The 11,910-nt window shown below is 25.5% G+C and overlaps 2 protein-coding genes across 3 annotated transcripts in view; both read right to left on the reverse strand.

The window, feature by feature from the left end:
* The window catches only part of LOC126893597 (uncharacterized), a 93,244-nt gene that overhangs the window by 35,492 nt on the left and 45,842 nt on the right, over positions 1-11,910 (reverse strand). The gene's annotated exons all lie outside the window — the stretch shown is intronic.
* LOC126893598 (uncharacterized) lies at positions 75-10,535 on the reverse strand. Of its 2 annotated transcripts, none has more exons than XM_050663962.1 (2): positions 10,050-10,535; positions 75-748 (listed from the first exon to the last, which is right to left on the reverse strand). In XM_050663962.1, the coding sequence occupies exons 1-2, from the start codon at positions 10,505-10,507 to the stop codon at positions 202-204; spliced, it is 1,005 nt and encodes a 334-aa protein (XP_050519919.1). In that variant the 5' UTR covers positions 10,508-10,535; the 3' UTR covers positions 75-201. The 2 variants fall into 2 exon arrangements, with proteins under 2 accessions (XP_050519919.1, XP_050519920.1); XM_050663963.1 differs by having other exon boundaries at positions 75-533; positions 9,835-10,535.

Genomic DNA, 11,910 nt, shown 5'->3' on the forward strand with positions numbered 1-11,910 from the left:
TAATAAAATAATTATATATTTTTTAAATATTAGAATATAATAAAATTTAAAAAATTTAAGTGTTGTATTTACGGGGTAATTTATTAATATAGATCTCTCGATTACTCTTAAAATAACTACTATTATAAAAGATTAATTTGGCATTTTTAATTTTTATACATGTTTTATAAATATTAATAATTGATAATTCAATCTTATGTATTATTCTAATTTTTCATTTAATGGCAACTGTGAAATCGAATCATAAATTTCTATTGCAACTAAATGTAATTGACAACTCATATATTCTGCAAAGCTTTCCTTATATTTTTTATTAGCCAACTTTCGATTGTAATTTTTGTTATATGAATTCTTGTGAGGAATTTCGTTTGAATAAGCACACAAATTCCTTGAATGATTAACAATAGCTGTAAATGATTTTTTTAATATTTCATTAAAATCATTTGCAAAATAATCACCTTCAGGTAATGGCATATTCATTATGGGCAATAGTTTCGAAAAAAAAGAGTCAGTATCACTTACTTTATCTTTACCTTCAAGAAATAAACTTTTAAAAAAACATGCATAATCATAAAGTACTTGTACTAATTCTTTATATTCCTGGATTCTTGTAAGAAGCAAACTCTTTATTTTTAAGGTCATTGTTTTTTCTTGTGTATTTATTTCTTCATTGCAGATCCTATCATATTCACTTGTCATGTATAGCAAAAGTCGATTAAACCACTTAATATGTCCACAACACTTACATCTTACGAATTTAAAAATTACTTTTACCTTTTCTTCATAATTGCTTGAATTAACAAGCAAAGATTTTGACGATCGTACTTCACCAGGCTTTTTTACATTATTCTGATCTGTAATATTTCCGTTGTCTATATCATCAAAGATGTTATTAAATTTGTATTTTTTCTTGTTTTCGCATTTTTTATCTCTAACAGCTATGTTCTTGAATTGATTCCATATATCCACATTCACAAGTACTTTTTTAAGAGTTTCAATTTTTTCATATGAGATTAATTTGGATACCACAAAATTTGATGATAGTGATTGAATTAAAATAACGATTAATGCAAAATAACAATTTAATAAATTCATAATTTGCACAAAAAAATTATAAATAAATAATATAAAATTTTGATAATTTTAAAATCAAGGGACACTAACACAAAAATTTTGTACTGAGATCCACGTATAGTTCAATGTCATTATTTAATTGTTTTTTTGTTATTTATTTTAAGTAGGAATATAAATAATTTATGAAGATACTGTTATGCCAATTGTACATTTATTTTCATTTATATTTCAATTTATTTACTTATATTTTAAAATACGTTACTTAAAATAGAACTTAGTAAATAATGATGTGTTTATTATTGTGTAATTATATGTAAAAATGCAATTAATTAGGAATTTTCATTAACTAAAATAACTTAAGTAATGTAATAAATTAACATTCAACTTAAAATAAAAGTAAAATTGAAGTGTCAATATTTCCGGAAAATTTTCAAAAATTGAGTTTAAAAAGTTTAACTTGTGTGAAAAAATTGTTATTTTGAATGCCCCCTGTGGGAAGGTCAAGCACTAGATTTTTAAAAAATTTATATCAAATAAAAGAAAAATATCGAAAGTTTCAATAAAAAAAAATTTTTTAATTTGGTTATTTTTCAAAAAATTATTGCAGTTTTAAGTTATAAATATTACATATTTTGTAAATATTTATTATTAAACATGAAATTTTCATGTTAAATAGTGATTTTTACAAAAAAACTACATTTTTCGTTAAATTCTCATAGAAGATCTGGAAAAATTTTTTTTTTTAAATTATTATTGTAATAAGCATTAATTTGACATATATTTAAAGCTCAGACTATTTCTGGAACATTTTCAAAAGTTACGTGAAAAAAAAATTGTCGGATGAAAGGTATATATATTATGTATTTAGTAACAAAGATTTGTGTATTAATCCATTAATTTTTCAAAAAGTTATAGTAATTTAAAGTTAAAAAAATAAAATTTGAAATCGTAAATTTTAACATCAAATTGCTTGTTTTTTATCTACGGCAACCATTTTCATATAGAAGATAAGTCGTCAATACTCGGAAAGTCAGGTTCCTTATCAATAACTGGACGGTCGGGAACTTAGTACTTATCTACCTACACACTGCATAAATTAAGTGTAATATTATACAAGTACTTTATGCTTTCTGTCAAAACCTTATATATATACAATGCTGCGCTAACCAAATGTGCAAAATGTGCAAAAAAACTAAGGTGGCTAGAAATTTAGAGCAGCTTTAAAAAAGAATAATACAGAAGTCCCGCTAAAAGACAAATTGCGAAAAGATACTTAATTATAAAAAGGTTAGTGTAAGAAATTTTTATTTACAAGTAAAGTCGGAAAAAACGAAAATTCCCAACACTATTTTATTTAAAAAAAAACGGTTAATAATTACAAATAATTTTATCATACATAATTTGTATTTGTTTTATTTGTAATTATAACTCTGGTTTGTTTCATTACTCATAATAAAAACTAGTCAGTAACCATTATGAATAATTATGTTTACTTATGACAATCAGGCGCTAATATAGGTTTTTTGTCTGGGAGGGGTACAGTTCATTGTTAGAAAAATATTCATATTAAAAGTTGTTATTTTTATACATGCGAGGGGTTTATGAATATAAAAACGAATGATTTTCAGTACGAAGTTTATTTCAAAGGTAAAAATAAGGAATATATTTTTATAAATATTATGGTACCTTTATTAAGTATATTTATATACTTATTAATGACTTCTATTTATTTATGACTTCTAAAGAAGATGAAAATATGAAATAATATCAAAAACTAAACAAAGAATAAATATAGTATAAACTATAAAAATGAATGAAAAACAAAAAACCAAACGCATTTTTTAAGATAAAAATGAATTATAATATTATTGCACTTATTGCAGTAAAAGTCTTCTATTTTTTGTTGCAGAAAATCTACTAACTACTGATTTTATGTGTCCTGTGCACATGCATCAACGCAAGACCCATCAAACGATCCTAGCTCATGGTAGATAGTAGCCAAGTCTTCAGTCTATGAAGAGCCGAAAAGCTCCTTTCTGAGCTTGTCACACTAATTGGAATTGTGCTCACTATTTGTAGCCTCATATGAATATAGGGGAACATGTCTTTGTCGCACATTCTAAGTGTTTCCAGTGCTGTTTCGGGAATTTCAATCATGTTAGATTGCTGCCAATCATTTTGACACATATTAAGTTCGGCCGATAACCTATCATGCATAACACTAGAACTTTCATGTGAAAATTTGCTAAACAAATCCATCAAATTTTCAAATCCAGTTTTCAAATTATCATTTTTCAAAAATATAACGGGTAAAAAATAGCTAACGTTCAATATAGAAAATAGTTCAACTGTAAACCTAAATCGCATGTCCTAAATCACATTGTCCAAAAGAGAAATAAAAATACTTTTCTTAAAATAGTACTCAGTATTCTTCGCATCCATGTTTGGACAATGTACTAATTTTTCTCGGTTTCCGAATGTCAATGTTGAAGTATCTATAAATATCTTCCACTTCTTTGAAAATTTCTTGGAAGCTAAAGTTACTATGGACTTAATGGAGGTCGACATTTCTGTGATCTCTGAGGTAACTCTATGGCCACGAAGAGCTATATTTTGTCGAGATAAAAAAAATATACTTGATACAATAGCTTTAATCTTAAGTCTATTTTTCGCTATCGTTATTGAAATCTGCGCATCTTAAATGTTCACAATTTGATCCTCAGGTTGCTCCAAATTGCTCATGATAGATTTTGCCAAAAACAACGCATCCTTATGGTAAGTCTCACTGTCATGTTAATTAAGTCACCGTCTTTACCAAGCAATTTGGAGTATTTATTTAGTAGTGCACTCACTAATTTGTTCAATGTGGAAGATTTATTCACTCCACCTTTTCGAGCAAAAAATACACAATATTTACAAAATAAACCGTTCAGAGCTTTTGAATAAGTGAGCTATTCAAAGCTGTTGTAATGTTTTGATGATAAAAATCACTTTACTTCTTTTTGATTTTTAACGTGAATGGAGTACGGGTACGAAAATTGTTTGTTGGGGACAAAAGCACTTTTTAAAATATTGTATTTCTTTAAGTCACTCAATTTTTTACTCAAATAATGACCGACATTATCATCGGTCGATAGTCTGTTCAAAATTTCGGAAGAATTTTCAATTTCAGAAGAGTCGTCTGGTAGCTGTTTATTTCTCGGAACCGGAAGAGTAGATGTTGACGATGTTGTTGGTTCATTTAAAACTTCTAAAGTTTCTTCATCACAGGCAAATCTGTTCTCGGCTTTTTTGTGAAAAACGAGTCGAGAGTTTTTTGTCCCGGTCGCTTACTCATTTTGTATACATATAATTAGAATTTGTCTCTTTAAAAACCACAGAAAAATATATAGCAAAATACTCGAACTGAATAATTTTTATACTTTATATTTATTTTATAACTGAAATACTACTAGTTTTACACGAAATAATAAAAGAATATAGAACGGCGCGGCGTAGAGCAACTAGTTCAGTCGTCTAATATCAGAATTCGAAAATAAACTTTATGCGTTCAGTAATAAGGTTGCTTTCATTCTGTTTCTTTTTTGCGATCGGCATTATCAAACAGGATGATGGCAGCTTCTGTCGGTGTTATCATTTTATAACTCTTACATAATTGCAATATTTAACGTTTATTTTTCACCAATGTACCGATGGGATTTGTCGATGAAAGATTTTGCCGCAAATATAGGAATCAAGTCGCATTTTTTGACCGCAAATATAGAGCTTTCACTGAGAAAAAGTATAAGCACGTGATTAAAATTAAGATAATAAACTCAAACACTATTTTTTTAAACGTAATGATCATTTCTGGCGGGGGGTAATTACCACCTTTACCCACTACCATATTTACGCGCCTGATGACAATAAATAATACTAAAATACATGTTATAGATTAATTAAACAATAATTTAAATTTATTAATTAGTAATATTTTTATTTATGTTTAGTTTAACAATAGTAAAATTTAAACTTAAGTATAAAAAATTGTGTAGTATATGTGTATATTTATGTATTATATACTACTAGTACTGATAAACGCTAATAGTACGCTAGTACTGATTAACTGATAATACCTTCTCAGCTTTGCATCTAAGCTAAAAAAGTATCAGGTTCAAACAATTTTACAAAATATATAGTTAAATATTTTTTTTGTCCATCCAAACAAAAAAATCTTATTTATAATTTTCTTAAATGGAAACCCCTATTTTTAATTTTACAATATGATAGAAAATAAATTGAATTAAATTTTTTTATAATCAAATTTAAATATTATTTAAATTTTATTTAAACTTATTTTATTTATTTATTTATTTATTTAACTTATGTTTTTAAACTTTATTTATGTAATAAAGTTAAAATATCGCAAAAATTAATCAACATATTTCTTTTGTGTAGGTTTCTTATTTCAGGATAAAAATTTTTTGAATAACTATATTTAAATAAGTCATTTCAATATGTCGTAACACAGTAAAAAGTAAATGAAAGTGTAACTGTGTGTACGAAGATGAATATGAGGAGGTGGTGCCTGCTGTCTAGGTATTCACGTGCGTGTTGTCGTACAGCAGTCACCGTGCTCGGCTGACACTCCGGGTTAGCTGTGGGTGTCGAAAGGCTGTTGTTATAGGAAGGGAGAATAAGAGTAACACCTAGGTATGAGGTGCAGACGAAGTGCAAGACACAAATACTCTGAAATGTCGAGGAAAAGAGTATATAGGTTAGAAAAGGAATAAACAAAGACTTTACTTTAAACAGTAAGCCGGACAGCGACAACCGAGTACTGAGACTGATGAATGACACAAGGCACTGGAGTCGACTGACCACGATGGTCAGGTCTATTGGGTTTTTATAATAATTACACTTATTGCCGATTTGGCAATAAATATTATTTGTTAATTCATCAGTCTCAGGCAGCGGATGTGCTGTCTGTATTTTATTAAAATAATTCTCACGATTATGAAAACGTGACACCATCACAAATAGTAAATAATATTTACTATTATATTATGATGGATTATGTTCTCAGGTGGTTTTTATGTTCTAAAATAAATTTTTTTAGTTTATTGTATAACAAGTGTGGATAAATTATGGATAAATTAACAAATAAAATTAATTAGACATTCATTATTTTATAAAAATAAATTAAATGTCAACATGTATATTTTTATGAAAAAAAAAGTTAACGAAAAAAAGGCAGATGATATATAAAAAAAACCCAGCACAGTGGGGTCGCGGCATAGTGGGGATGTTGCATAGTTGGGTCCAGTATAGATNATAACCTGTATGTTTATAGAATACAATATTGTTGGAGTAAATTTAACAGTTAAGTTGATAATTTTCTACTTTTTATATGTATAATTCAATTTAAAACCCCTATACAAAAGAATATGGCCAGATAAAAAAAAAATATTGCGTATAAAAGGGACATGTATGATATATTTATAAAAAAAATATTATTGATCATTTATAAAAGTTTAATCATTAAAAATATAAAATTGAGAATATTAAAATAAAAATGACTTATATTTTAATTGTGGTTGATATTTGCACTTAAAAGTCTAAGTGACGGGACTAATTGTTCATTTTCAAGGTTATCTTAAGCTATATATTTGTTTCTGGAAATAAATAGGCTAAATACAAACTCTTACGTAGCATTTTTTAGGATATTTTTAAAGTTTATTGTGAATTTGCATAATTTGAGTTTTAAACATATTTAGTACCGTAATAAAGTAAATATAAGATAATTAAAAATAAGTAATTTTTCAACTATTGTAACAATAAAAATTTCGACAAGTATTTGATTTGAATAATATACAGGTGGTCGATTTATCGTAAACAACTCAATTACTCACAAAGTAAATAAAATATTGAAAAAAATCAATTTTTTTAAAATTTATTATGTTTTGATTTATCAACTATTAATTACTTTTTAGAATAATGCTTTGCAATATATAGCGGTCATCTTTATTTTTCCGATTGGCAACATACAAACTTAAATAGCTTAGTAAATAGTTAACTGATCTAATTGAAAAGATAACTGGCCAATAATAACTTTAGGACCGGTATCCTTGACGTTTTTAATACTTTACAATGATACAACATATTCTGATATCTTTAACAACTTTTTATATAGGGAATATTTTCTGTAATTTAATTTTTAAATAACTGTTACATTTTTAAACTACTATAAAAACTTATTTCTTATTATCTTTTAATCAGTGAACCAAATATTTAAAAATAATAAGTTCGGATATTTAATTATTTAAATATCGAAAATTGATCTTATGACCACCTAAGGTATACTTCTGGTTAACCATAGATTTTATAAGCAATGTTTATAAGATTAATGTGTAACATCGTTCATTAGTCTGGTGGTGACTATTGTACCTCATTGTTTTTATCTATGTCATAACTTAAATGTTATTTATTTATTTATGATTAGCCTAGTTTAAAATAACTTTAGTGAAATATACGATTACATTGAAAATACTATAAATGATACACCCAGAGAAAAACCTCGATCTATATAATAAATTCATTGTTCAATTTGATAAATATATCATTACTATTGAATCAATGATATATTTATCAATATGATATTTTTTTTTCTTGTCTTGAACAATAATTATTTATAAGAATAGTTATTTTGTTCGTATTAATAAAACATTATCATAAACCCTTGATAAAATTTCTCTTTCAATTTTGATTGAGGTTTTTCTTTGGGTGTAGTTGACAACGCATTTCAGAAACTGAAGACGTTCCCGATATTGATAGTGATTTATCAAGAACCAAATTTTATTTTAAAAAAGATAAGAAAACTAAATGGCTAAAAATAAGCTTCCTAGTACCGAGCGTACGCGTTATCAAATTATATTACATTTACCCGGATGCAAATCAATGGCTAAAAATAAATCAGATACTATGGATTATTTTGTGATTACCCGTATATTTACTCGTTGTACTAAAATATATATTTACTAACTATTACTGGGAGTATTGAAAGGAAGAGATGTCAATTAAACGACATAAAGTAAAATTGTGCGCTAAAGTGGTCCATTGATGTTAGCAGGTGTCAGCCAATTAGTACGACAAAATCTCGAAGATCATTGGGATCAGGATGGTTTTGTAATAAAAATGTTCATATTAATATGAATGAAAACATTTTTTGATTTCTACTGCAATATGTTGCATAGTATGGATGATCTTATTAATTGACTTAAACTTGATAAATCAGCTTCCATAAGAGAACTTTTTGAGTTATTTGTTGAAAATCATTAAAAATTTTTCTTGTCTTCAGAATACATGATGATTGACGAGTAATTATTCAATTTCAGAGGTTGATACTCATTAAGAGTATATTTACCAAATAAATCTGTAGTATACAATGTAAAAATATTTGTACTGGTTGATGAGAAATTGATATATAAGTGCACCTAAAAGTAAATTGTGCAAAAAACTAAGTGGCAATTATAATTTTTTTAACTCTCCAAATGACGTAGTTACGGCACTAATGAATTAGAATTTAGAAAATTTAACTAAGAATATCTTTTTTTTAGTATTCTATTGGCAATTGAAAAACAATATTAAATTGGTTGGTTCAGAAAAATTAAAAAAAATTACAGAAAGTTTTCTTTCGCAGTGTTCAAAATACCGTGAGACGAATAATACCATATTTGGATTTCAAAAACATTTACCATAATTTCTTATAAACCAAAACCTACTAAAATAGTTATACTTTTATCATCAATGCAAAATGTCGGTCATATTGATATAAATCTTTTTTACATACAAAAATGCTATAATTTTGCACCTTAATTTTTTTAACCATATTTGTAAGTCAAATAACATACAGTATAAGAAATTATATCTGAAAAACAAAATCAATGTAAGAATAACTACTATAATAACTAGAGAACAAATATTTATTAAATAATATATTTAGTTTAATACTTAAAAATGTACAAATGAGCTAACAATTTTAATACTTTAATATTATAACTAGATTATATATATTAATATATCTTTTGAAATGACAATATAGCGATAAGCACAAATAATTTATAATTTTTATTATATAAGTCTTTATCTATTGTGATTAATAAAATTTATACTTTCAAGAAATCTGTCAGTTTTTGGTTAATATACATAAATAAAAAGATTTCCAAAAATTTTATTATATAACTAATAATAATGAAATAATTATATTTTTTTTAAATATTAAAATATAATATAATTTAAAAAATTTAAGTGTTGAATTTACAGGGTAATTTATTAATATAAGTCACTCGATTACACTTAAAATAACTACTATTATAAAAACTTTATTTGGAATATTTTATTTTTATATATGTTTAATAAATATTAATAATTGATAATTCAATTTTATGTATTATTCTAATTTTTCAATTAATGGCAACTGTGAAAACGAATCATAAATTTCTTTTGCAACTAAATGTAATTGACTACTCATATATTCTGCAAAGCTTTCCTTATATTTTACATTAGCCAACTTTTGTTTGAATTTTTTTATATATGAATCCTTGTGAGGAATATTTTTTGAATAAGCACACAAATACCCTGAATAACTTTTAATATCTGTACATGATTTTTTTAATATTTCATTAAAATCATTTGCAAAATAATCACCTTCAGGTAATGACATATTCATTATGGACAATAGTTTCGAAAAAAATGGGTCAGTATCACTTACTTTATCTTTACCTTCAGGAAGTAAACTTTTAAAAAAACATGCATAATCATAAAGTACACGTACTAATTCTTTATATTCCTGAATTCTTGTAAGAAGCAAACTCTTTATTTTTAAGGTCATTGTTTTTTCTTGTGTATTTATTTCTTCATTGCAGATCATATCATAACCACTAGTCATGTATGACAAAAGTCGATTAAACGACTTAATATGTCCCCAACACTTACACCTTACGAATTTAAAAATTAAGTTTACCTTTTCTTCATAATTGCTTGAATTAACATGCAAAGATTTTAACGAACTTACTTCACCAGGCTTTTTTATATTATTCTGATCAGTAATATTTCCGTTGTCTATATCATCAAAGATGTTATTAACTTTGAACTTTTTCTTGTTATAGCATTTTTTATCTTTAACAGCTACGTTCTTGAATTGCTTCCATAAATCCACATTCACAAGTACTTTTTTAAGAGTTTCAATTTTTTCATATGAGATTAATTTGGATACCACAAAATTTGATGATAGTGACTGAATTGAAATAACGATTAATGCAAAATAACAATTTAATAAATTCATATTTTGCACAAAAAAAATCATAAATAAATAATATAATATTTTGATAATTTTAAAACCAATGGACACTAACACAAAATTTTGTACTGAGATCCACGTATAGTTCAATGTCATTATGTAATTGTTTTTTGGTTATTTATTTTAAGTAGGAATATAAATGATTTATGAAGATACTGTTATGCCAATTGTACATTTTTTTTATTTATCTTTCAATTTATTTACGTATATTTTAAAATGCATTACTTAAAATAGAACTTAGTAAATAATGATGTGTTTATTACTGTGTAATTATATGAAAAAGAGCAATTAAATTTGCATTAATTAAAATAACTTAAGTAATCTAATAAATTAACATTCAACTTAAAATGAAATTAAAATTGAAATGTCAATATTTCCCGAAAATTTTCAAAAATTGAGTTGAAAAAGTTTAACTTGTGTGAAAAATTGTTATTTTGAATGCTTCCTGTAGGAAGTTTGAAAATTTTCATGATAAACAGTGATTTTTACATAAAAACTACATTTTTAGTTAAATTCGGATGGCCATTTTCTCATAGAAGATAAGGTTTCGGGACAAATTTATTCTTTTAAATTATTATAATAAGCAGTAATTTGACATATATTTAAAGCTCAGACTATTTCCGGAATATTTTCAAAAGTTATGTGAAAAAAGTTCTACTTTTTACTCGTATTTTTAAAAATTTAAACTACCTCTTTTAAGTCAATTTATCAAGATTTACAAAAAAAGTATGTCGGATGAAAGGTATATATATTATGTATTTAGTAACAAAGATTTGTGTATTAATCCAAACATTTTTCAAAAAGTTATAGTAATATAAAGTTAAAAAAACCCAGCACAGGGGGGTCGCGGCATAGTTGGATCAAGTAAATGATATCTGACAGTGATTAAAATCACTATCAAAAATAAACGCTTCGATGCAAATCTTTAGATAGTGTTTAATTTTAAAAAAATTGGTGTTTTATTCCAAAAGCTACTTGATCTGCTGGTTCCTTATTAATATCTCGATAAAGATAAAGTATGTCGAATGAAAAAGGGTTTATTAAAAAATATTATTTCTCATAAAAAAATTGTGTGGATCCATAAACTTTTCAATAAGTTATAGCATTATAAAGTTAAATATAATATAAATAATAAAATCGAGAATTTTCACACGAAAATAGCATTCGGTAGCCATTTTCGCCGTGAAGACAAGTCCAGAGGTCAAATTTTTTTTTTTCAAATTAAAGTATATTACATTAGCTTTAATTTAAGATATATATAAAAGTGTCCGACCTTCCGGAACACTTACAAAAGTTAAGTTGAAAAAGTTCTACTTTCTATATGCATTTTTTATATTTGAAGCCCCCCCATATATAGGAAAATAGTCTGATTTAAAAAAAAAGTATATCCAATGAAAGATGTATATAAATACTACTTCTCATGAAAAAATTGTATTGATCCATACATTTTTTAAAAAGTTATAGCACTTTAAAGTAAAAAATGTAAATTATAAAATCGA

This window comes from Daktulosphaira vitifoliae, unplaced genomic scaffold (genome assembly GCF_025091365.1).
Source record: "Daktulosphaira vitifoliae isolate Bord-2020 unplaced genomic scaffold, ASM2509136v1 Scaffold_1, whole genome shotgun sequence".
Taxonomy (NCBI): Eukaryota; Metazoa; Arthropoda; class Insecta; order Hemiptera; family Phylloxeridae; genus Daktulosphaira; species Daktulosphaira vitifoliae.